This window comes from Callithrix jacchus, chromosome 7 (genome assembly GCF_049354715.1).
Source record: "Callithrix jacchus isolate 240 chromosome 7, calJac240_pri, whole genome shotgun sequence".
Lineage (NCBI taxonomy): Eukaryota > Metazoa > Chordata > Mammalia > Primates > Cebidae > Callithrix > Callithrix jacchus.
The window spans coordinates 83,048,704-83,075,149 of NC_133508.1; the positions used below are offsets into that span (position 1 = coordinate 83,048,704).

At 47.8% G+C, this 26,446-nt stretch overlaps 2 protein-coding genes across 8 annotated transcripts in view; one reads left to right on the forward strand and one right to left on the reverse strand.

Annotated features, from left to right (window-relative positions):
* The window catches only part of RAD54L (RAD54 like), a 29,590-nt gene extending 29,117 nt beyond the window's left edge, over positions 1–473 (forward strand). For all 7 annotated transcript variants that reach the window (XM_035251338.3, XM_035251340.3, XM_035251339.3 and 4 more), the window contains one exon: positions 77–473. In XM_035251338.3, coding sequence (XP_035107229.2) covers positions 77–287 — 211 coding nt within the window. In that variant the 3' untranslated portion in view covers positions 288–473. The remainder of the gene's footprint in view (positions 1–76) is intronic.
* On the reverse strand, positions 401–26,305 carry LRRC41 (leucine rich repeat containing 41). Its single transcript, XM_035251336.3, has 10 exons — positions 26,080–26,305; positions 20,383–20,469; positions 19,660–19,730; positions 6,901–8,038; positions 3,100–3,360; positions 2,384–2,548; positions 2,179–2,277; positions 1,492–1,614; positions 1,180–1,255; positions 401–1,082 (listed from the first exon to the last, which is right to left on the reverse strand). The coding sequence occupies exons 1-10, from the start codon at positions 26,276–26,278 to the stop codon at positions 863–865; spliced, it is 2,439 nt and encodes an 812-aa protein (XP_035107227.3). The 5' UTR covers positions 26,279–26,305; the 3' UTR covers positions 401–862.
* Between the last annotated feature and the right edge of the window lie 141 nt (positions 26,306–26,446).

The following is a 26,446-nucleotide window of genomic DNA, read 5'->3' on the forward strand; positions in this document are numbered from 1 at the left end:
ACCATTATTAAGCTACCCACACAGCAGTGAGATGGGATGTGTAATGACTTCTGCTGTGTCTTTTGCCCCTCCCTAGGTTGCACTGCCGACGCTGTGTCAACAGCCGCCAGATTCGGCCACCCCCTGATGGTTCTGACTGCACTTCAGACCTGGCTCAGTGGAACCACTGCACTGATAAGCGGGGGCTCCAGGATGAGGTACTCCAGGCTGCCTGGGATGCTGCCTCCACTGCCGTCACCTTCGTCTTCCACCAGCGTTCTCATGAGGAGCAGCGAGGGCTCCGCTGATAACCAGCTGGTCTGGGTGTACCTCTTAGAGGAAGGAGATAGGGAAAAGGGGCGCCCCAAAGGGCCCTGTTGAATTTTTGTTCTCTGGGAGAAAATCATCAAGAAGGGCTGCATGATGTTTGCCCAAAATTTATTTTATAAGAAAAACTTTTTTGGTTAAAAAAAAGAATAAAGGTATGAAAGGGTTTGAGGCCTGAGAGCAGTGTGATAAGCCCAGCAGGGAAGAGGCCCCTTACACTTCTCTAAAGCCTGGGTGCCTGCTTGAGGAGGGAAAGCAGGAACCCAGGGTCAGGGGAAAGGATCTCTTCAGCAATGATGACCACTGTAACCTTCTGGCCCAGGGTTCCCAGGATACTGAGTAAGGGGCCCAAAGGCTCTAAACTCAGCTGTGAGAATGCCTCTTGGCTGGGCCTCATCAAGGCCTCCAGGACCTCAGTGCAAGGGAAGATGGAAAAAAAGAGAAAAAAGGTGACAGAAAGAGAAATACAGAACTGGTGCTTGGGTTCTGGGCAGCCCATGCTTCAGCCCCTGCAAGCTGATGGTACCGAGCATGAGCCTGTGAGGTACGGGCCCCGTCACATGGTGCTAACATAATCTGCGAAGGCCTGGGATGAGTCCCATGAGTCGCTAACCACATGGCAGGTAGCCCTGAGCCGCCGGATGGCTTCCCTGGCTGTGACTGCATCCTGGTCCAGCCAGTTCTGGAAGAGGCGCAGGTGACCAAAGGCTCCACGGCCCCAGCGCTCCAGCCGCTTGGCGAACTCCAGAAGCCCATCAGGCTTGATGCAGTTGGAACTGGTAGGGTGAGATGGATTAGAAATCCAGGAAGCAGCAAATTCCTGGTCTGTATCTCTGTAGCCCCATCCCTTGTCTTGCCCCTCCCCTCATGTACCTGATGTCCAGCTGACAGAGAGAGGAGGATGAATCCTCTGAGAAAACATCTGCCAGGGCCAGCAGGCCAGCATTCCCTGGAGAGAAGGGGAGAAGTGCCTGTCACCTCCACCCAAGAACAGGGAACAAGAGTATCCCAACCCAACTTTGACTGGGGAGGAGCCCAGCCCTGCTGGTTCCTGAAGCTCCAGCACAGAAATAACTATTCCAACTCCCCCGTTCCCAGTGGGGAGGTCTTTGCCTTTATCCACTGAGTTTTTAGGTCAAAGGCCTGGCCCCTTTCCCCTCTCCCTCCCCAGGGTCTGGCCCCCACCCAGGCGGTTCCCTGGCAGCCGGAGGCCCTTCAGTGTGGAGTTGCCCTTCATAGCAGCAACCATCTCAGGCAGAAATTGGGCTGGGCGCTTCTCAAACAGACGGCAGAAGGAGAAGGTAATCTCTGTCAAGAAAAATTATAGTAAATTCTGATGGCTGCATTAGGACTGGTGCTGCCCCTCCTGCCCCAATTGGCCCTAGCAAGGGGTATGAACATTATAGAGTCCCAAAAAGAGAAAGGAATTTGTCTAGGACTCAAGCAAGGCTGGAACTAAATCAGAATCCAAACCAAAGACTGAACCTAAATATTCACTATAAGGAGGTTCTCTGCATGAACAATTCTCCATTTATTTCCTTCCTTCCTGGTCACTGACCACCCTCTATGCAGGGGTGGGAATCAGAGAAAAGTCTGTGTGAGAGCCTGGCCTAGTACATTATTTTGACCCCCTCACCACCATTTTGTCTACCTCTGAAAGGTGAAACTTGGATGAGGTACTCTGAAAGAGCAATTTCTCATGTTTAGTAGAGGAGTTGACGTTGGGGTTTTTAGAAGGAGTCATGCAGTTTCTATATCTATTTTATAGTTGAGGACACAAGCCAAGAAAGGAACAGTGGTTTGCTCATTCAGATGATGGCAGAACCACAGTAAAGACCCAGGAAATATCTGGGTTCTGAATGAAGAACTTACCTTGCAGAGTCAGATTCTGTAGCAAAAAGAGCACCTCACTCTGACAGTCAGCCAGGTTCATGTCATGGAAGCTCAGTCTTTTCAGGGCTAGGTTGTACTCTGGATAAGGAGGCAGAGACCATGGACCATGGACTTTAGTTTTCCCAGAGAATAATGCTAGATCCCCACCTACTCCTCTCCCTTCACCATTCTGGCTGGGTCCTACCTTTGAGTGTTTGCAAAACAAGCCCAAAATCCTGGGGAGAAGCAAAGGTGGCACTATCCAGGGACAGCTGCTGCAGAGAACCCGAGGCCTTCAGTACGGAGCAGAGCAGTGGGGCTGGCTGGGCTCCCCGTGGAAATCCCATCTCCAACTGCTCCAGGCAGTTTTCTGGATATGGTGGGGAAAGAAGATTCCAGCTAGCCATTTCTACCTGACTTCCATAGCAGGTCCCATCCTATTCTTAAGGGATTCACCTCAAAAATTATTCATTTGTCCTTGAGTGCCTACCGTATGTCAGGCATTGTGCTAGATTCTGGGAATTCAGCACTAAATAATGAGATTTAGCCCTTGCCCTTGAACTTTTAAACCAGGAAGACAGGCTACTCAGACACAAGCAAAGTATGCAGAGTGGTGGGAGAGGAGACAGAAGAACTAAGGGAACACAGCAGGGGAACTAATCTAGTCTAAAGGTGAGTTCTTTACCTTTTCTGGAAACCAGGCTGTCTTGGTCACTCTGTACTGATCTTATGGTGGTCTAGGCCCTCCCTGTCTAGCTCAACAGTATCTTAGTGGCAGGCTCTAAAGGGGGAACAGTTTCCAGATAAGCCAGGAATGCATGGTAGAGGAGGTCCTTCCCCTTTCCCCATACAAATGCACCTGCACCTTTGTGTAGGGATACATATGCGCATGCATACACACACGTACACACAGTGCTTCACCTGGTATCTCCTCATCCCCTATTATGTGGCTAGGGGGCCCTGCATTCCCCGGCACACCAGGATTGTCCCGCTGGCTTGGGTGGTCAACACGAATAGATAGGACCCGTAGCAGGGGCAGTGCTCGCACAATGGCACGTGTCAGCTCCAGGATGGGCAGTGGGGAGAACAGGTCACTGAGATGCAGGGCACGGAGGCGACATCCAGCCTGGCCTGACAGGGCCCGCAGGCTGTCTAGCAGGCGGAAGATGTTAGAGCCCAGGCCTATGGCAGTAAAGAGATTAAATCAGAACCATGTGGGAGTGTCAGCAGGAGTTAATGTATTCAAATACAACTCTAAATACTTTTGGTTACTATCAAATCTCTTGGGCTTTGGCTCAGCTTATTTAAACCCATTTGTCTTAACTACTCGTCTATGCCTTGCTTTTTTCTTAGGTAACCAGCAAACTGATGTCTGCTGTTTTGGGCTATGCCCACAAGAAGCATCAGTCGGGACAGTCACAAAATTTAGAAGATAACAGTATGGTGAGGCACCATGTGGCTACCAGCTGAATGACAGGCCCAGACAGTAGAAGGTCTCTGGATTTCTGGGTTCTGAGTAGTTTTCTGAAGAAACTGGCCTTGAAGGAAGTAAGTTTTGGATAGAGGGAGAAGACATAGTCAAGAGTCACAGTGAGCTGGGAGTGGGGGCTCACGCCTGTAATCTCAGCACTTTGGCAGGCCAAGGTGGGCAGATCACTCGAGGCCAGGAGTTTGAGACCAGCCTGGCCAATATGGTGAAACCCTGTCTCTAATAAAAATACAAACATTAGCTGGGCATGGTGGTGTGCGCCTGTAATCCCAGCTACTAAGGCAGTACCCAGGAAGGGGAGGTTGCACTGAGCTGAGATCTCATCATCACACTCCAGCCTGGGTGACAGAATAAGACTCCATGTCAAAGACAACTATAGAGGTCACCAGGAGTGAGAACATGAATGACCCATAAGTAAAATTAAGCAGTATTGTGAGAGAAAGCCATTGAAAGGTGTTTGCATGAATGAATGACAGGGTGAGACTGCATTTTTGAAAGAATGCGTGGGCTGCAGTGCAGACAGTGGATTGTATGGCAAGAGTAAGGAGTGTGGAGGAACTGCTGAAATGAGTTCAGGTAGGGAGTAATAGCTTGAATTAAGGATGTGGAGATAGAGAAATAAATGGATTTAACAAATTGTAAAGATAGGGCTGTGTGTAGTGGCTTACGACTATTATCTCAGCACTGTAGGAGGCGGAGGTGGGCAGGCCACTTGAGGCCAGAAGTTGGAGATGAGCCTGGCCTACATGGGGAAACCCTGTCCCCCCTAAAAATACAAAACTAGCGTCGTGTGGTAGTGCATGCTTGTACTTCTAGGTGGTTGAACGGCTGAGGCATGAGAATTGCTTGAACCCAGAAGGTAGAGGTTGCAGTGAGCTGAGATTGCACCACTGGACTCCAGCCTGGGTGACAGCAACGCTTTGTCTCAAGAAAACATAAAGATAGGACCTCATGAGTAAATGTATGTAGTAATACAGAATACAGGTTTCTTTGGGCAAGTGAGTAAGCTGATGTCACTGAGAACAGAAGGATTAGTATAGTGTGAAGGTGCATTCAAGTTGGATATAATCGGCGGGGCTTGTGGGTTATGAAGTGGTTATGTCTATTAGCTGGATAAATTAGTCTGGAAGTTCAAGAGAAAGATCTGGGGTAATGTCACATTAGTCTTTAGCATAGTTGACCTTTGAAACCACAGAAATTGATGAAATTGTTCAGGAAGAGTGCATAAAGTGCGAAAGCTCTGAGGAACTCTGAACAAGCAGAGAAAGGAGAAAACTTTTTTTTTTTGAGATGGAGTCTCACTCTGTTGCCCAGGCGAGAGTGCAGTGCCACAATCTCGGTTCACTGTAAACTCCACCTTCTGGGTTCAAGCAATTCTCTGCTTTAGCCCCCCAAGTAGCTGGGATTACAGGTACTCACCACCACGCCTGGCTAATTTTTGTATTTTTAGCAAAGACAGTGTTTTACCATCTTGGCCAGGCTGGTCTTGAACTCCTGACCTCGTGATCCAACTGCCTTGGCCAAGTGCTGGGATTACAGTTATGAGCCACTGTGCTCAGCCAAGAAAATATTTTTTAAGGTTGTGAAAAAAAAATTTCATAGCAGTAAATGCTGCCAAGAAGAGTTACTGAAAAGTATACACTGGACTGAGTAACGAGGAGGACCAGGCTGGAAGGGGCTGTGAGAGAAGTGGAAACAGTACAGATGACTAAGATTGTAAAGAATAGGAGATAATAGAGCAGTTTGTTAATATGCCATATAGGGAGGTGGTGGTGGCAGTTTTTGGTGGAGACCTGTTAAAATGCTGGTAGGAGAGTGGAAAGGAGAGGGTAGTATAAACAGTGGTTTGAAAGCATGGATCTGCAGTCTGGTTGCCTGGTTTGAATCCTGGCTGTGTAATTGCGAGGTTACCCTGAGGAAATCACTTGCCCTCATAGGGTTGTAAGGATTAAATTATTAGATTGAATTATCAAGAATACTAAAAATATGCCAGACATATACTAAGTAGTATATAAAAAGTATCAGTTTGAGAAGCAAGCTTCCCTAAGAAATTGGGATGCTTCTTTCTCAAACTAATAATTCTTATATACTTCATTGTGAAGCTCTATGCATCTAGAGCACAGGTGGGAGAATTAGCCTTAGAAAGGATGGTGATCTCTTCCATTCTGGTGAAGGATGAGTGCAGTTGAAGGAGAGTTTATAGGCTGCTTAGCAAGCTGAAGAAACTCATGTGATGGCTTCTATTTTCTCTGTGAAGTAGGTGAGGTCATCCCTGAGAAGGGAAAAGGAGGAAGGGTTTGGAAGTGGTAGGAATAGGAGCTGATGTTACAAGCACAGTGAGGGTTCATATGAGGTTAATGATCATGAATGTATAGTAACACTAATTTGCATAGTTGTATGATTTTTCTCTAGCAGTACTCAGCAACCTAGGCAGATTGCTGGATTTAGCCAGAGTTGAGGTTTTCCTAGCTGGGCACAAGCAGGAGGGAAATGGGGACTGAGGATTGCTTGCAGGTTGTTGGTCTGATAAAAAATTGTGTCCTGGTCAGGCACGGTGCCTCACGCCTATAATCCCAGCACTTTGAGAGACCGAGGTGGGTGGATCACAAAGTCAAGAGATCAAGACCATCCTGGTCAACATGGTGAAACCCCGTCTCTACTAAAAATACAAAAAAATTAGCTGGGCATGGTGGTGTGTGCCTATAGTCCCAGCTACTTGGGAAGCTGAGGCAGGTGAATCACTTGAACCCAGGAGGCGGAGGTGGCAGTGAGCCAAGATTGTGCCATCGCACTCCAGCCTGGGTAACAAGAGCGAAACTCCGTCTCAAAAAAAAAAAAAAAAATTGTGTCCCACACCCAGTCTGGACAGTTGCTCTGATATGACTGGTGAGGTGGTGAGGTCAAACTCTAGCCCTGCCTGGGCATGCATGTACTATACTTCTCCCACCTGCCCTTGGATTGCCTTCTGTATCTAAACTGTATTCATTCTTTAGATTCCAGCTGGCTCATCTCTGCCCCCTCAGGAACCCCTGCTCTCAACAATTAATCAAGCCTATAGACTATGTTCCTCTCTTATAGCACTGACAGTCTCCCCTTCTGTGAGGCATACAAGTCTTCCTCTCCAGCTTCCTGATCATACACCCAATTTGTTCCTCCCATCTCCCCAGAATTAGGCACACAGCTAGTGCTGCTGAGGAATCCAAACCCAATCCCCGCCACTCCAGGATGCTCACCATTGTAGGAGAGTGTAAGGCTCTCCAGTGACACCCAGGAGCTCAGCAGGTGGCATAGTGTCAGGGCTGCCTCTGTGGAGAGTGGAACCGTGAATAGCTCCAAGGTGGAGATGCTGCGGAATCGTTGTGAAGCTTCCAGGGCTGGAAGCCCCAGGCAGCTGGGATCTGATCCATCCAGAGCTCCACAAGCCACTTCCCCAATCTCCATCTCTTCGCCATCCTCCTTTTCACCAGCCACAATAAAAACAAAGTCATACAGGTCTTCAGACTCTGTACCAGGCCCCTGACGGGTGCGAGCACCCTTCTTCCCTGCAGCTCGTTTGAAACGCTTTAGGGGCTTAGGCTGTGGGACTGAGCTAGCTGGTGCCCGTTTGCATGAGGATGTAGAAGAAGAGGCAGAGGAGGTGGCTGCTGGAGCAGAGGGTGGTCGCTTGGTGCCAGGAGCCTCATGGGAGGTGGCTGGCGGGTGCAGCTCCCTCTTAAGGTCTGTCCCGCCTGCTGTCAGGCTCTCCTGTGCACTCCGGCGTGTTACCCGAGTGGCAGGTGCAACTCTGGGCATCTGCTTGGCTTCACTCTTACGCCGGCTGGCCATCAGGGCTGCAGCACATCGCTCAGCAGCATCCCGGCGAGGCCGGCGTGAGCCCAATAAGAGGGACCCTTCATCTCGGGATGGGGCCCGGCCTCGAGATGCCTCTCCACAGAGGCGGCAGGGTGGGCCACCAGGCCCTGGTTGCCAGAAGCCAGCACTCATGGTCAGAATAAGGATGAAAAGGGCTGACTCAGGCACAGGCCAGGAGTAAAGTGACACTTGGCTGACAGCCCCATGGTGAATGAGCTGATGCAACAGCTGCCGAAGTGACTGCTGTGCAGCCACATCAGAGAACAGCAGGTGGCGGAACTTGAGAGTGTGCAGGGAGCTGGCCAGTGTCTCCAGAACTCTTCGGTTGGGCTCAGCCACCAGCTCGGTTGCACCCTGCAGCATGTTACAGATGGTGAGCTGTCGGACATGGCGGGAGCTGTGCAGAAGAGGTGAGAAGCGCTGATCACAAAGACGCCTGTCAGAAGACACATCAATGGTCCCACGTAGAACATGGGAAAAAAAGGCCTCCATAAACTTAGCTCGCCAACAGGTCACACTCTGAAAAGCAGAAAACATGCCAGATACCAGTGATATATCAATGAAACGGTCTGAATTTCCTTTGAATAGCAAATTACTGAGTCAGGCAACACTCCAGACAAATTCATTTAATCTTCACATCTCTGAGGTATGTATTATTAGCCCTATTTCACAGGTAAAACCGAGGTGCAAAGAGGTGATCACCCGTGGTCACACAGGTAAATAGTTGGATCATTTGAACCCAGGAAATCTGGTTCCAGAAACCATGATTTTACTATAGTATCAACTGAAACACTCACCCCTGTAAGTTCTTCTGTTTGTTTCTAGAACCTTATCCCAATTTTGTTTTTTTTTTTTAAGACAGAGTCTCACTTTATAGCCAAGGCTGGAGTGCAGTGGTGTGATCTCGGCTCACTGCAACCTCTGCCTCCCAGGTTCAAGTGATTCTCCTGCCTCATCCTCTGGAAAAGCTAGGATTACAGGCACCTGCCACCACACCCAGCTAATTTTTGTAATTTGTGTTTAGTAGAGGTGGGTTTCACCACATTGGCCAGGCTGGTCTCGAATTCCAGACCTCAAATGATCTACCTGCCTCGGCCTCCCAAAGTGCTGGGATTACAGGTGTGAGCCACTGTGCCTGGCCCCCCATACCAACTTTTGATTCTTACTTCCACCAGCCCCCCTATCACCTCACACCTGATTACTCTTCCTGTTCCCTTTTCCCCATTCCAGACTACTTTGTGCAGGCTGGCTGGATTCATCTTTGTAAAACACTACTTTGATTACATCATACTGCTTTAAAACACCTGATGTCTCCCTACTGGCCTTCCACCCCATAGCCTCTGCCTGAGAAGCTTTATTTCCCACATCTTGCTTATGAGAATGCTTTGCTCTAGCCAAACTCGTCACCCACGGACCCAAACATGCCTATGTCCTTTCCTGTATCTACCAGAAATGTCTCCATTGCTGGACTAGATTTCCTGAAAGGACTTAGAAACATGTCATTTGAGACTCTCTTGTTGGGACTCCTGTGACACTCTGACTACTCAAGACTAAGATGCCAGAACACTGTCTCAAGGTGTTGAGTCTCTCTGCCTGTACATATTATCCTAGCCAGACTAGAAATTCTTAGAAAGCATGAACCATATCTTGATACGTTTCTTCCAAGGCAACAGTTATTTGTTTTGATGGATAGGAAATCTCATCAGACTATTCTGCACTTGATCTTAGCCAAAAGGCCGAGAAGCGATTCATCAGACTATGCTGATGTGTTTAATATAACTCTGAACGCAAGTGATTTTCAGCCTTTAGTGCACATCAGAATTCTCTGTGGTGCTTTTTTCCCCACACAACCAAACTTGGTGATTCTGTGTTACATCTGAGGGTAAGGTCCAGGCATCTCTATTGTTTGAACCATCACCACGTGATTCTGATGTACATCAGAGATTAGGAATTAACTGCTACCTAATCTAAAAGGGCACAATGGGACAAAGACAGGTACCAGACCCCAAAGTTTCTAATTTAAGATGATCCCTAAGTCATCTTAGGGGCAGTAGAAAGTCAGGTCCCAGCTCTGTCACTATACTCTGGACTTCTCTGAACCTCTTATCTGCAAATTGTGGATAATCTGCTTCACAGGATTGTTAAGATCAAAATGAAATAGTACAGATTAAAGCACTTTGTAAACTGTAAAATATAAAAAATGTTACTGCTGCTGCCACTGCTAATATTAGCCTGGATGAGGTGTGAAATGAAGGCAGAGCCTGTTAAGCATGGTGTTCATTCAGCCTAAAGCCAAGTCTGTGGGGCCTGAGGTTCCCCAAGACTAAAACATTTCTTTGGTCCATGCCCTGCCTCAATGTATTCCTCCATACTGGAGTGACCCTCAGTTCCTACTGAGGTTCTTAGAAGGAACTAGGCCCCTGCTCTCCTCAAGCAAGTGTCATTCCTGTTTCCTTAGCTATTTCCCCAAACTCTGCCTGCTGTGGTAACAATTAGGAATGACTTCTTCCTGCTTTAAATAACTGCAGAGCAGCAACACAGAAAGGCCTCACTAATCAGCAGCAGGACATTAAGGGTAGGAAAAACAGTATCTGGCAACCAAATCTCTGCTCAGCTTTGAGTGAAGGCAAAGAAGGTATCCTTTGGTTCTACCTTACACTAGCACTTTTCCTACGGATTTGCTGGCCCACACCCAGTCTTGAAAAACACTTGCTGGTAACCTTAGCAAGGCTTCAACTTTACAAGTGAGCTAGCCAAATGGTTATAATATCTGGGCTTAAAATAGACAAAGATGGTGAGCCAGGATATTGTGGCTGTTTCTGGGTATAGGAAGCATAGGGGAAATGTAGGTTAAATAAGTAAATGCTGGACTTTTTCAGATATGTTAATGGCTGATGAAGACAATGGGAGAGAGAATATTTAGAACACCCCAGACGCAACTGCAGTGAGCAGCATGAGACCGTAATCAGAAGCATGCATTCCAGAAGCAGGCTGCTTCAACTTGAATTTGGGTCTGCAATTCACTAACTTAGGCAAGTCTTTCTGCCTTAGTTTCATCATCTATAAAGTGGAAGATTACTAACATAGCATTTTCGTGAGTTAAATGAGTATGTAAAGTTGTGACAGCTCTCAGTGGTTTCTTTCTCACAAATTAACGTATCAGCAAGCAGAAGATCATGTTTTATTCCATCACCACTCTTAAGAAGAATCTATGCTAACATTTGAAGCTGACAGATGTTTGAGATCTAGTCTAAATCACTAATTTTATGGACGTGTATGCTATCACAATGCAAAGTGATTTAGTACTTCATTTTCTGTTAGGGTAAGGGAAATGAGGCATGATCAAGTGACATCTGCCCACCAACACAATCCTTGGCCCATCGTCAGTTGGCTGGTAGGGGAAGAGGAATGTGTACACCAGGTAGGGAAGGTTAAACATCTTGTACTAACTTGTTAGAGCCAACAATATTCAAAACCTATATGATGTCCATTGTTTTCCTGATGCCAGAAATGCTGTGTGTGGATAGAGAAGCAAATGAAAAATCATGGGCCAGGCACGGTGACTCATGCATGTAATCCCAGCACTTGGGGAGGCCAAGGTGGGCAGTTTGCTTGAGTCCATGAGTATGAGACCAACCTGGACAACATGGCAAAACCCCATCTCTACTAACAATAGAAAAAATTAGCTGGGCAATTTTTAGTGGTGCACACCTGTAATCCAGCTACTTGGGAGGCTGAGGTGGGAGGACTGCCTGAGCCTGGAAGGTCGAGGCTGAAGTTAGCCAAGATTGTGCCCATTGTACTTCCAGCCTGGGCAACTGGAGTGAGACCATCTCAAAAAAAAGTGTAAGCCAACTCTGGAGTATTTATGTATATGTGAGTAGCTATATATATATATAAAACAACACTGAGATAATTCTAAACAGTTTCAAGTGCTGGACTTTTAAAACATACCATGTATTCAAATATTTTTAGAATTTTTATTTTGAAAATGTGTACCATATTTAATAATTGCTGTATTGAATATTTCCATTGTTTCTAGCTTTTATTATTATTATTTTTGGAGACAGAGTTTCTCTGTCGCCCTGGCCTGGGCTGTAGTGCAGTGATGTGATATCAGCTTGCTGCAACCTCTGCCTCCCAGGTTCAAGCAATTCTCATACCTTAGCATCCCAAGTAGCTGGGATTACAGGCACACACCCAATGCCTGGCTAATTTTTTTTGTATTTTTTAGTAGAGATGGGGTTTGCCATGTTGGTGAGTCTAGTCTCAAACTCCTGAGCTCAGCTGATCTGCGCACTTTGGCCTCCCAAAGTGCTGGGATTACAGTCATGAGCTACCACACCTGACCTGTTTCTAGGTTTTCATGTTTGGGTTTTTTTGTTTTTTCTTGAGACATTCTTGCTTTGTTGCCCAGACTAGAGTACAGTGGCATGATCTCGGCTCACTGCAACTGCCACCTTCCAGGTTCAAGCTATTCTCCTGCCTCAGCCTCCCGAGTAGCTGGGATTACAGACATGCACCACCATACCCAGCTAAATTTTGTACAGGGTTGGTAGAGACGGGGTTTCGCCATGTTGGCCAGGCTGGTCTTGAACTCCTGACCTCAGGTGATCCACCTGCCTTGGCCTCCCAAAGTGCTAGGATTACAGGTGTGAGCCACTACGCCTGACCCCGTTTTTAGCTTTTTGATATTAAACTCTTCTGTAATAAACATCTGGAAATAAATCTTCATGAGTATCTCCATTTTTATATACTATAAATTCTAAGATGTAGAATTTCTAGACAAATTATTATTTTTTATTTTTGAGGCGGAGTTTTGCTCGTTACCCAGGCTGAAGTGCAATGGTGTGATCACTGCAACCTCTGCCTCCTGGGTTCAGGCAGTTCTCCTGCCTCAGCCTCCTGAGTAGCTGGGATTACAGGCACACACGACAAATTATTTTTTTAAGAGACAGGGTCTTGCCCCATCACTCAGGGCTGCAGTGCAGTGGTGAGATCATAGCTCACTGCACCCTTGAACTCCTGGGCTCATGCAATCCTCTTGCCTCAGCCTAGCAAGTAGCAGGGACTATAGACGCCACTACACACAGCTAATTTTTAATTTTTTTCTGTAGAGATGAGGTCTCACTATATTACCCCAGCTGAACTTTTCTTTTTTTTTTGAGATGGAGTCTTGCTCTGGCGCCCAGGCTGGAGTGCAATGACACAGTCTTGGCTCACTACAACCTCTGCCTGCAAGGCTCAAGTGATTCTCCTGCCTTAGCCTCTTGAGTAGCTGGGAATACAGGCATGTGCCTCCATGCCCAGTAATTTTTGTATTTCAGTAGAGACAGCATTTCAGTATATTGGCCAGGCTTGTCTCAAACTCATGTACTGAGGTGATCCACCTATCTCTGCCTTCCAAAGTGCTGGGATTACAGGTGTGAGCCACTGTACCTGGTCACTCAAGCGGTCCTCCTGCCTGGGCCTCCCAAAGTGCTGGGATTATAGGTGTGAACCACTGTGCCCAGATTTTTTTGCAGGTAAAGGGTCTCTGTCACCCAGGCTGGAGTGCAGTGGCACTATCATAGCTTACTGCAGCCTCAACCTCCTGGGCTCAACTGATCCTCCCACCTCAGCTTCCCAATTAGCTGGGAGGTGCATGCCAACATGTCCAGCTAATTTCTAAAAATGGTTGCAGGCCGGGCACAGTGGCTCACACTTGTAATCCCAGCACTTTGGGAGGCTAAGGTGGATAGATCACTTGAAGTCAGGAGTTTGAGACCAGCCTGGCCAATGTGGTGAAACCCCGTCTCTACTAAAAATACAAAAAGTAGCCAGGCCTGGTGGTGGGCGCCTATAATCTCAGCTACTTGGGAGGCTGAGGCAGGAGAATCACTTGAACCCATGGGCAGAGGTTGTAGTGAGCAAGGATTTTTGCCATTGCAATCTTAGCTGCACATGTTGGCAGACTGGTCTCGAATTCATGGGTTCAAGAGATCCTCAAAGTCTGGAATTACAGGTAACAGCCACCATACCCAGCTAGCCTATTTATTTATTTATTTATTTATTTTGCCAATCAGTTTGAACTTATAAGGTTGCTCAGGTTAGCCTTGAACTCATGACCTCGCCTTCGCAAGCGCCACGACCTCCAGCAGGAGCCACTTTGGACCCCTAGCCTGGATATTTTTAAATCTGAACAAATATTACCAGATTGCCTATAAGAAAGTTATAACAAGGCCGGGCGTGGTGGCTCATGCCTGTAATCCCAGCACTTTGGGAGGCTGAGGCGGGTGAATCACGAGGTCAAGAGATCGAGACCATCCTGGTCAACATGGTGAAACCCCGTCTCTACTAAAAATTCAAAAAACTAGCTGGGCACGGTGGTGCGTGCCTGTAATCCCAGCTACTCAGGAGGCTGAGGCAGGAGAATTGCCTGAACCCAGGAGGTGGAGGTTGTGGTGAGCTGAGATCATGCCATTGCACTCCAGCCTGGGTAACAAGAGCGAAGAGCGAAACTCCGTCTCAAAAAAAAGGAAAGAAGGTTATAACAATTTCTGTTCTCACCAATAGGATATTAAAATGCAAATTTTACCCATCCATGGCCAAACCTAGGCATTACCTTTGCAATAAAAATCAAATCAAAACAAGACTTTACTAATATAAGAGGTGAAATTTTACTTTCTCAGTTTTATCATGAGACTTAACATTTTTCACTTTACTGGGGATTTTTGTATATTTCATGATGTGCCCAAATCCTTACTCATTTTATTTTACTGGGATATTTGTCTTTTTCTTATTTTGTGTCCCTTTGTTTTGCAACTATTGTTGCAAATGTTCTTTCCCAGTGTATTTAGAGTCTCACTCTGTTGCCCAGGCTGGAGTGCCATTGTGCGATCTCGGCTCACTACAACTTCCATTTCCTGGGGTTTAAGCAATTCTCTGCCTCAGCCTCCTGAGTAGCTGGGATTTCAGCCACCCGCCACCATGCCCAACTAATTTTTGTATTTTTAGTAGATACGGGGTTTCACCATGTTGGCCAGGTGGATCTTGAACTCCTGACTTCATGATCTGCCCGCCTTGGTCTCCCAATATGCTGGGATTAGAGGCATGAGCCATCTTACCCAGCCGTATTTACCTTTTAAAATTTGGTTATGGTGTTGGCATTTTAATTTTTTCTAATTTAATTAATACAAAGTCCTGAAGATAGTGTTAGCATTTTATGTGGTTAAAAATGTCTGTATTTTCTTTCTCAGTTCTTTAATAATTAGTACTCTTGACTGGGCACAATGGCTAATGCCTATAATCCCAGCATTTTGGGAGGTTGAGGTGGGCTGAACACTAGGTCAAGAGATCAGACCATCCTGGCCAACATGGTGAAACCCTGTCTCTACTAAAAATACAAAAATTAGCTGGGCGTGGTGGTGCACACCTGTAGTCCTAGATACTTGGGAGGCTGAGGCAGGAGAATTGCTTGGACCCAGGAGGTAGAGGTTGCAGTGAACCAAGATCGTGTCACTGCACTCCAGCCTGGCAACAGAGAGACTCTACTCTGTCTCAAAAAAAAAAAAATAATAATAATAATAATTAGCACTCTCTCCATCCTGAGATTAGGATGGTCGCTTTTATTATTTTTTGTTTTGTGCTCTTTTTCTTGAGACAGGGTTATGACACTGGAATGCAGTCATCATTGCTCACTGTAGCTTTGACCCCTGACTCTCAGTTGATCCTCCTGCCTCAGCCTCCTGAATAGCTAGGATTATAGGCACATGTCAGCACACCCACCTAACCTTTGTATTTTTTTGTAGAGACAAGGTTTTGCCATGTTGCCCAGGCTGTTCTTGAACTCCTGGACTCAAGCAATCTGCCTGCCTTGGCCTCCCAGTTTTGCTGGGATTACATGCATGAGCTATCACACCTGGCCTGTTATGTGCTTTCACTTTTTTTGTTTATTGGTTTAATTATTATTATTTTTGGAGACAGAGTCTTACTCTGTCACTCAGGCTGGAGTGCTGGAGCGATCTAGGCTCACTGCAACCTCTGACTCCCGGGTTCAAGTGATTCTTGTGCCTCAGCTTCCTGAGGAGCTTAGATTATAGGCTTGCATCACCACACCTAAGTTTTTTATTTTTATTTTGTATTTTTATGTTTTTGAGTTGGAATCTTGCTATGTTGCCCAGGCTGTAGTGCAGTGGTGCAGTTTTGGCTCACTGCAACCTCTGCCTCCAGGGTTCAAGCAGTTCTCCTCCCTCAGGCTTCCAAGTAGTGATCCTAGAGTAGCTAAGATAACAGGCATGTACCACCACACCTGATTTTCAGTAGAGATGGGGTTTCAACATGTTGGCCAAGCTGGTCTCAACTCCTAATCTCAAGTAATCTGCCCACCTCAGCCTCCCAAAGTACTGGGATTAGAGGTATGAACAACTGTGCCTGGCCTAAGGGGTTTCACCATGTTAGCCAGGCTGGTCTCAACTCCTGACCTCAAGTGATCTGCCCACCTCAGCCTCCCAAAGTGCTGGGATTATGGGTGTGAGCCACCACACCTGGCCTGTTTTATTTATTTAAAAAAAATTTTTTTTTCTGTACTCTGGTGTTGAAACTGATTTTTTTTTTTTTTTTGGGGTGGACAAGATCTGGCTCTCTTGCCCAGGCTGGAGTGCAATGGCATGATCTCGGCTCATTGCAACCTCTGCCTCCTGGGCTCCCTCCCACCTCAGCCTCCTGAGTACTGAGACTACAGGTGCATACCACCACACAAGGATAATTTTTCTATTTTTTATAGAGACGGGGTTTTCTCCATGTTGCCCAGGTTGGCCTCAAACTCATGAGCTAAAGCAATCCACTCACCTTGGCCTCCCAAAGTGCTGAGATTACAGGTGTGAGCCACTGCGCCCAGCCTTTTCTTTCTTTTTATTTTTTTAAAGATGGGGGTTTCACCAGGTTGGTCAGGCTGGTCTTGAACTCCCGACCTCAGGTGATCCACCCGCCTTAGCCTCCAAAGTGCTTAGATTACGGCCGTGAGCCACCACGCTCAGGCTTCTTTCTTTCTTTTTTTTTTAAGAGACATGGTTTCATGCTGTCACCCAGGCTGGAGTGTAGTGGTGTGATCATAGCTCACTGCAGCCTCCAACTCCTAGGCTCCAGCTCTTCCTCCCACTTCAGCCTCTGGAGTAGCTGGGATTATAAATGAGAGCCATTGTACCCAACTTTTCTGCCTTTACTTTTTACAACTAATTCTTTATATAGAAGTCATTAGAGTACACTGTAAAGTGAGGCTCTAACTTAACTTTTTCCAAATGGCTAACCAGTTGGCAGAGAATCATTTATTGAGTAAATCTTAATTACTCCATTGCTTTCTCTCCAGAGTATCTATTCTATTATACAGATCTCTTTTTTTGTTAGCTTTTTGAGACAGGGTCTCTCTCCTGTCACCCAGGCTAGAGTCTAGTGGTGTGATCTTGGCTTACTGAAGCCTTGGCTTTCCAGGCTCAGGTGATCCTCCTACCTTAGCCTCCCGAGTATCTGGGAGTACAGGCATGTGCCACCATGACCAGTCAATTCTTTCTATTTTTAGTAGAGACAAGGTCTTGCTGTGTTGCCTGGGCTGGTCTTGAACTCCTGGGTTCAAGTGATCCACCTGCCTTACCCTCCCTAAGTGCTAACATTACAGTTGTGAACCACCATGCCTGTCCTTACAGATCTCTTATACACCCTAGTACTACACAGTTTGAAATACTATTGCTTTATAAGCATTCAGAGTCTGTATCTATCTTCCTCACCATTGTATCCCTGGAACCTAGCATAATGCCCGGAATGGAGCAGGCACTGAATAAGTGTTTCTGACTTATGAGGTAAAGGTTATTGTCATGCTAAAGTGGGAAGCGGAAGACACCCTCTGGAATGGATGCACTCCAAGTCAGGACCTCTGCCTAAGTGACTGTTGGACCACCAAGCCTGGGGCCTCTAAATGTGCTCTAAGCCAAGAAGACAGGGTAATAAACATTCTTTTCCAGAAAGCTTTCTCAAAGAGAAAAATATCTTTATCACCTGCTGGTCAACTATACTGCTTGTTAAATACTGGAACAAAGTGAATCTGATGTTTCCTTTAGATGACAAAAAATAGTTATTATTTTCTAATATTCTTGAGTCCACTTCCCCTCCTCATAAGGCCCGGTGTCCTCATTCTGAACTCCAAGGGTTGCAGCCTGGATTTGGAAGTAAAAAAGCTGAAGGAGATGGGGCTGAATGTTACTGAACCCAATGCATCCCCAGAAATTAAATCTCCAATTCCTGGTATCAGCTTTTTGCCCCCATTATTTGGCCTCATTCACCACATAAAGCCGAGTTCAAATATTTCCTAGGAAAGACTTTCTTGTTCTCTTCTCTCGCAAACTCTTTACTATCCTCTATTACACCACTTATTCTATCATATGTGATCTATTTATAGATTTCCCTATTAAAGTGGTAGGTCCTTGCTGGGTGTGGTGGCTCACGCATGTAATTGCAGCACTTAGGAGGCTGAGGCAGGAGGATCACCTGAGGTCGGGAGTTGGAGACCAGCCTGACCAACATGAAGAAACTCTGTCTCTACTAAAAATACAAAAAAATTAGCCAGGCATGGTATTGCATGCCTGTAATTCCAGTTACTCGGGAGGCTGAGGCAGGAGAATCACTTGAACCAGGGAGTTGGAGGTTGCAGTGAGCCAAGATCACATCCAGCCTTGTTGCACTCCAGCCTGTGCAACAAGAGAGAAACTCCATCTCAAAATAAATAAATAAATAGGCCGGGCGCGGTGGCTCACACCTATAATCCAAGCACTTTGGGAGGCCAAGGCGGGTGGATCACAAGGTCAAGAGATCGAGACCATCCTGGTCAACAAGGTGAAACCCCATCTCTACTAAAAATACAAAAATTAGCTGGGCATGGTGGTGCATGCCTGTAGTCCCAGCTACTCAGGGGGCTGAGGCAGGAGAATTGCTTGAACCCAGGAGGCGGAAGTTACGGTGAGCCAAGATTGTGCCATTGCACTCCAGTCTGGGTAACAACAGCAAAACACCGTCTCAAAAAATAAAAAAATAAAAATAAATAAATAAATAAACTGGTAGGTCCTCAAGATTAGGGGCTGCATCTGTACTTCCAATATCTAGTGTAAGATCTGGTAGCTGGTTAAGTTTCAGTAAATGTTTACTGAACTAAATCTGCAAAAGAAACTGCTTAAATAAGAGCTCCAGTGATTTATATCTCAATCAGTGAATAGTAGAATCTCAGGGCAAAAAGGAGCCCTAAAATCTTGTGCAATCCCTTTTACAATGCTGAATTCCCTGCAAAACACCCTTGTGTCAAGGAGTTATTCAGACTCCATCTGAACTTAGTGATGGGAAGTTTATTACCTCTAGAATTAGCTTGCTTCATCACTGATAAGCTCAGGGTTTAAGCTTTACCTTCAGTTTAGCAAAAATGTACCTTCCATTAGCTTCCATCCAGAACAAGTCTATTAATCTTCTTTCATGTGACAGCCATATATTTCAAGATGGGTCATGTTTCCCAAGTCTTCTCTTTCAGGAAAAACATCTTCAGTCTTCCAAATGTGACTCACATAATGTGGCTTTGACTTCTTTCCCTGTACTCCAGGGGTAGCCTGACTACTGCAGAGCTAGGCAGGACTGCTGCCCCCTTGTCCTTTAGCCTATATTTACATTAGTTCACACAGCTCAAGATAGAGTCATTATTAGTGGCTTCAGCACATAGTTGACTAAACTCAATCTTTTTTATACAAGCTCTTACTAAGCAGACTTCTTTATCCCTCATCCTGAGGCCATGCAATTGGAACTTTTATAACTCACTTAAGTACTGATATATTCTATTAAATTTCATTTTGTTAGATCTGACCATTGCACTAACACCATCAAGAACTCTAGGAATCTGGGCTCTGCCATTCAAAACTAACTTCCCTGTTTTGTGTCCCCTGCAAATATGGTAAGCAAGCAATTCAGTGACAAATGCCAAATGGACCAAAACCTTGTGACAAGCCATCAGAGCCCTCCTTCCAAATCCACTCCATCATTGCCTCTGTACTTTACCAAACCCAGCTAGTGTTTGTGTGCTATTCCTGCTTTTACCATGTAAAATCAGGCTACTGTTCTACCTGATAACTTACTTCCAAACTGGAAGGCCTTGTCTTCATCAGCTCATCCCAGAGTCGGCGCCAGATGGCCTGAGTGGAGAGGCCTGTAGGGAGAAATATCACACTTGGCTGCTTGCTGGCTACCATGAGTAAAGTACATCAACCTTTCATGTTGTCCTCTGGGTTCACAGGAGCAATATGGCAAGAGTGATTAAGAGCACTGGCTCTAAAGACAGATTGCCTGAGTGTGAATATCAGCAAACTACAGTCTAGCTATGTGACTTTGGGCAAGTTACTTAATTTGTCTGTGGTTCAGGTTCCTCATCCGTAAAATGTAGTTAATAACAGTTACTTTATAGAGTTGTTGAAAGGATTACAGTAAATGAGTTTCTCTGGATAAAGTGCCTAGGACAGTGCCTGGCATATTAGGGTTAAATATTAGCTGTTAACAGATGTGTCTAATGAGGGGAGGAAGCTTGGTAAAATAGAAAAACAGATTCAGAAGATCTAGGTCCTCATTCTGGCTTTGCTATTAATTGTGGTGTGCCTGTGTCTCACTTTTATCAGTATAATAAAGATCATGTACTTGGCTTTGTGTTTCATAGGACACTGAGGAATGAGGAAGAAAAACAGGTGTTAGGGTACTTTTTGAAAAGCATGAAGTTCTAGCAGGTAGTAGGTATAATATTTACCTGAAGAACATTATGGTGCCTTATTCATAATCATTAACTGAGAAAGAGACAGAGAGATACTTACCTTTCTTCAGGGCAGTTTCCTCAATTCTTTCCAAGTAATATATATTGAGCAGAGGTAGGATGCTTTGAAGTATTGGGCCTGGGAGGGCTACAAAAATCAAAACAGAAGTTTACTTTCCCTCCCCTCCCCCACCCACCCAAGAGGGTTCCAAGCATTATTTATTTTACTGGAAAGGAAAATGGAAGGGTAGACTTCTCATTTGATAAATGGAACCTCTAGAAGCTAATCTAGGTCTCTTCCAAACTCTGGTCGACTTATCTTCAGCCACTCAGTTGGAAGCTGGAATTTCAGAAGCAAGAGTGAAATAATCCCACAAAACAAGCTGACATGCTAAATGAGCTTGATATGCTTATTTAAGAGCTGGTCAGTTCACTTCTGCCTAAGCAAATGAAGCATTCGGCATTGAAAAGGACCTACTGAATAAGTGTGATAAAAGATCTTTCATAATCTGCCTTGCTAATATCAGCTCCCTGCTTTGCCTCCTATATTTCAGCCGCACTTAACTGCTTTTTCATTTACCTAACATATTATGCTGCTTTCTGCCCCTGTACCTTTGTCACGCTGTTCTCTCCAACAGGAATGTCGTTGCCACTTTCAGTATATCAACTACTCATCTTTCAAGTATCACATGTCCTTTATTAAGTCCAGAATTCCTTTCCCAGATTAACCACTACCATTCTTTGGGCTACTGCTATACCCTGAACTAGTACTTTCCTATGAAGAATAGAAACAATTCGTGTCTCTAAAGTCAATATATCTTTTTTTTTTTTTGAGACAGAGTCTTGCTTTGTCGCCAGGCGCCAGGCTGGAGTGCAGTGGCGCAATCTCACCTCACTGCAATCTCCGCCTTCTGGGTTCAAGAAATTCTCCTGCCTCAGCCTCCCAAGTAGCTGGGACTACAGGTGCAGGCCACCACGCCCAGCTAATTTTTTGTTTTTAGTAGAGAAGGGATTTCGCCATGTTGGCCAGGATGGTCTCAATCTCTTGACCTCGTGATCCACCCCCCTCAGCCTCCCAAAGTGCTGGGATTACAGGTGTGAGCCACCGCGCCCCACCGAAAGTCAATGTATCTTAAAAACAAAACCTGCTCTTGCCAACTTCTTTAGTTCTAAGAGCCATTATAGTATAATGTCTAAAGGGTTTGGCCACTAGAGTAGGACATCTGGGTGAAAAATCCTGACTACTTAGTTAAATGGGAATCCTTGGACAACATTATTTAAGCCTCTTTAAGCCTCAGTTTCTTCAACTGAAAAAAATGGAGGCCAGGCACAGTGGCTCACACCTGTAATCCCAGCACTTTGGGAGGCTAAGATAAGAGGATCGCTTAAGCCTAGGAGTTTGAGCTACAGTAAGCTATGATCGTACCACTGCACTCGAGCCCAGGCGACAGAGTGAGAACCCCATCTCAAAACAAAACAAAAATCAGCAGGGTGTGATGGTGTCCTCCTGTGGTCATAGCTACTTGTGAGGCAAAAGTGGGAGGATTGCTGGAGTCCAGGAGGTGAAGGCTACAGTGAGCTGTACCTGGACCACAGCACTCCAGCCTGGGTGACAGAGCAAGACAGTGTCTCAAAAAATAAATAGGCAGGGCGCAATGGCTCACACCTGTAATCTCAGTACTTTGGGAGGCCAAGGTGGGCAGATCACTTGAGGTCAGGAGTTTGAGACCAGTTTGGCCAACAGGGTGAAACTCTGTCTCGACTAAAAATACAAAAATTAGCTGGGTGTAATGGCGCACGCCTGGGATACCAGCTACTTGGGAGGCTGAGGCATGAGAATCACTTGAACCCAGGAGGTGGAGGTTGCAATGAGCCGAGATTGCACTACTGCACTCCAGCCTGGGCAACAGAGCAAGACTCTGTCTCAAAAAAATAAAATGAAATGGAGAGAAGAGTAATTAACTCATGACATTGTTGTGAAGATCATGCTTGTAATCTTGTAATCTGTTTTAAACAATGCCCGGCCATAATAAGCTCACTAAATGTTGGTTTTTATTATTTTTATCCTGTCAATGCCATCTCTGTCCAATCAAGAACAGATTAAACTCACACCTGGAATCCCTGTAATCTTTGGGAGGTCAAGGCGGGGGAGATTGCTTAAGCCCAGCAGTTTGAGACCAGCCTGGGTAATACGGCAAGACCTGTTTCTACCAAAACTACAAAAAAAAATTAGCCAGGTGTTGCAGTGCCTGCCTGTGGTCCCAGCTGCTCAGGAGGCTGAGGTGGGAGAATTGCTTGAGTCCAAAAGGTGGAGGCAGCAGTGAGCTGATATCATGCCACTACACTCCAGCCTGGATGACAGAGTGAGACCCCATCTCAAAGAAAAAGAACAAGTCTGAGATCTTGGAGTACACCAAAACTTTTGCTCCAGGATCTCTTTTTATCTTTATTTTAGAATAAATGAATCTTGGCCGGGCACAGTGGCTCACGCCTATAATCCCAGCACTTTGGGAGGCCGAGGCAGGTGGATCACGAGGTCAAGAGATTGAGACCATCCTGGTCAACAAGGTGAAACACTGTCTCTACTAAAAATACAAAAATTAGCTGGGCATGGTGGCACGTGCCTGTAGTCCCAGCTACTTGGGAGGCTGAGGCAGGAGAATTGCTTGAACCAGGAGGCGGAGGTTGCGGTGAGCCGAGATCGCGCCATTGCACTCCAGCCTGGGTAACAAGAGCAAAACTCCGTCTCAAAAAAAAAAAACACACAAAACAGGCCGGGCGCAGTGGCCACGCCTATAATCCCAGCACTTTGGAAGGCCGAGGCGGGTGAATCATGAGGTCAAGAGATCGAGACCATCCTGGTCAACAAGGTGAAACCCCGTCTCTGCTAGAAATACTAAAAATACAAAAATTAGCTGGGCATGGTGGTATGCACCTGTAGTCCCAGCTACTCGGGAGGATGAGGCAGGAGAATTGCATGAACCCAGGAGGCGGAGGTTGTGGTGAGCCGAGATCGTGCCATTGCACTCCAGTGTGGGTAACAATCGAAACTCCATCTCAAAAAACAAACAAAAATGAATCTTGATATCTGAGAATCTAGTATAATTCTTTGTACACAGTAGGTCCTCAATGTACCTGCTAAGTGAAAGCTTTTACATGCGAATGTAGTCTAAATCACCTTTCATCTGGACTACCACAACAGCCTAACTGCTTTCCTTCACCTCAGTCTCTATCCAATCCCTCTTCACCCTGCTCTTGGTGATGACATTACCCTCTTCAAAACCCTTGGAGGTCTCTCTACTGCATTCATGATAAAGTCCACACTCCACATCCTGGTATTCAAGGTATAATATACCTTATTCTACTTTTGTTTCCTCATTGTACCCTTTCCTCCTGTCTCTATACACCCCACTGCCCCAACTCCTTAACAAAGCGATGCTAGTCCACTACCTCCAGGAAGCCCTTCCTGGCTGTTAGCCCACACTGAGACCTTCATCCAAAATAGCAATGCTTAGCAGGCCTCTTCCTCGGCTATTCTCCTAAAAGGCCTTACTTGATTCAGCTTTTTCTGTGTGACTCTTTACCTGGTCTAGGCCCATAGGAGCTCTTCCCCTGTCTCCTTTCGACCTGGCTGGGGACTCAGCCAGTAATGGGGAGGTGGTATGTACAGCAGTGGTGGGGGACGGAGAAGAGCAAAGGGAGATTCAGTAAATCGTCAATTGTTTTTGCGGGAAGAGGAAACACAGGAAGAAGTTCCTCCAGAGCCTTACCCCTTTTCCCTCCAACCTGCTCCCCTCTAGTTATCCATCCCTTCTTGCAGTTACAGGAATTCTCATCCCGTTACCCACAAACCTCTCTCTTCCTTTCTCCATTCTTCTTAAGCTGGGCTTGTCTTTGCTTATTTCCAGCCTGCACCTTTAATGCTGCTTGTTCCCAACCTAGGGCCTCCACGCCCAGTCACTTTCCTTTTTAGCGAGTCTTAGCATCCCAGAAGCTCCAGGCGGACAAGCCAGACCCTCTCGGCCTTCTTCCCCATGCCCTAGGACTTTTCTGAGCTCCCCGCTCAGCTCTAAGGAAACTCCTCCCGCTCCACAAGGGACGGCCTGACCCTTGTTTTCTCGGCCGCTGGCTGGCCGGGGGCCTCCACTGTCCCCTCTGCACACTGGCCGGACTTCTAACAGCCTCTCCCACCACCACTACGCAGGACACTCGGGCCTTCGGGTACTGGGCTCTATCTCCACAGCCAAGGGCCTCCCCGACCACCCTCCCGCTTATCCCGGAGTTGCAGCACGCCAAACTCCAGGGCCTTTTCCCCACGCCCCCTTTTCATGGCATAACTCAAACCCCACGCCCTGCAACCTCGAATCCTCAAAGCCCTCAGTCCTGTCCCGATCTGGGCCTTCCTCTTGCACAGACGCCAAGGCCACCCCAAGGCCTCCTCGTGGAACCTCCCCCGCGCCATCTCCACGCCCGGGGCCTGCTCTCTTGCCACCCTCCCCCGCAGGCCTCGGCCGGGCCTGCCACCTCCTCTCCCAACTCCAGCCCGGACCCCACCCTCACACCACCAGCCTGTCAGGCCCGAGGCCTCCCCTGTCCCGGCGCGGCCAGGCCTGCTTGGCAGAGCCTCTTTCCCCTCTTTCACTCGCCTCACGGTGCGGACCCAAGTTTTCCTCGTCAGCTGCCAGGCCGCGGCCGGTGGTCCCCAACCCACAGCCCCGCCTCCCAGCCCAACGGGCCGGTTCGCCCTCCCCGGCCGTTCATCCCGGCGCCCCAGGCCGCCCTCTACCCAGGCCCGGCCCTTCGGTCCCGGCCGCCCTCAGGCCTGGGGCCTCCGTTCACTCCCATTCAGCCCAAGGCCTCTTAGCTGCGGCGCGCCCCCCTCCACAGCACCCGGCAGTCCGGAACCCCGGGCCGTCGCCGCGCTTGAGGCCTCCTTGGCCCTTCCCGCCTGCCAGTCATTCGAGCCTCCCTCGCTTGCTGAGCCGCTCCGGGCCCCCACTCCACTCGCTCTGCCGCCCCTCCTCGGCGCTCGAGCCGATGCGAGTGGCCTCCAGCGCTCCCTGTCCTCCGGGTCGCTGGGTTGCTCAGTCAGTTTGGCCACCGAGACCCGGGTCGTCGGTTCGCTCCAGTCAGCCCTGGGCCATCAGACAGGCCGCGGCGCCCCGAGCCTCGGCCTCTCCCCCCACTGCCCTGTTCCCTCGCTCTCCAATCCGCTGTCCTCCCCTCCGCCCATCGGCTTGGCCTCCGAAGTCTCAAGCCCCGTGGCGCGTAAGGCAGACACTGGAGGCCCCGGGCCATCAGTCAGGTTCGGTGGCCCCGGGCCTGGCCTCCCGGCCTTAGGCAGGGCCGCACAACTTCGGCCCCTGCCCCAGGGCAGCCGGGCCATTGCTGCCGGCCGGTTCGACATCCGAGACTCGCCAGCCCGGTCCAGCCGAATGTCAGTTCTCTGCCCACAGCTCCAGCCCGCCAGTCCAGCCTCAGTCCCCCGGGCCCTGCCTGCTTCGCCCCAGACCGGGCCTGGCCTCGCCCCCCGCGCCCCCAAGCCAGGCCGCGGTGCGGGTTAGTCTGCCCATTAGGTCTCCGTCTTTACTCTCTCCAGCTCTGTCAGTCGCAAAATTCATCCTCGGATCCCACGATCTGGCTTCCAGTGCCCCAGGCTGGGCCTTGCCCCGGGCCTCCCGGCCTCGCCCCCCGCGCCCCCCGGCCGCTGGGCCGCCCTTGCTCTTAGCCAGAGGTAGCCCCTCACCCCGCGACTTACCCCACACCCCGCTCTCCAGAACCCCCATATGGGCGCTCACCGCCCGCCCGCACAGCTCGAACAGGGCGGGGGGAGCGTTGGGGCCCGAGGCCGAGCTCTTCGCTGGCGCCGCCTCCCGGGACGTGGCCTCCATGGTCGTTGCCGCCGCTACCTCACAGAACCAGCAACTCCGGGCGCGCCAGGCCTCGGGCGCCGCCATCTTGGGGAGGTGCGCGAGCCCGAGAGTGTCGCCCGCGGACCGCCATCTTGAAAAGGTTAACAGTTAGGACGGCTCCATAAGCAATATGGGGAAGACTGTAAATTATGCTAAAGGAATTTTGAATAAGCAAGCACACCTTCTAAGTCTCTTAGGAGCTACTATTTTACA

Coding starts and splice junctions, on each gene's coding strand:
- LRRC41 (XM_035251336.3), bottom strand. CDS start 26,278: ATGGCGGCGCCCGAGGCCTGGCGCGCCCGGAGTTGCTGGTTCTGTGAG. Junction 20,470..26,079: donor TCTGGAGAGCGGGGTGTGGG/GTAAGTCGCGGG, acceptor TGATTTTTGTAG/CCCTCCCAGGCCCAATACTT. Junction 2,278..2,383: donor TGTTTTGCAAACACTCAAAG/GTAGGACCCAGC, acceptor CTCCTTATCCAG/AGTACAACCTAGCCCTGAAA.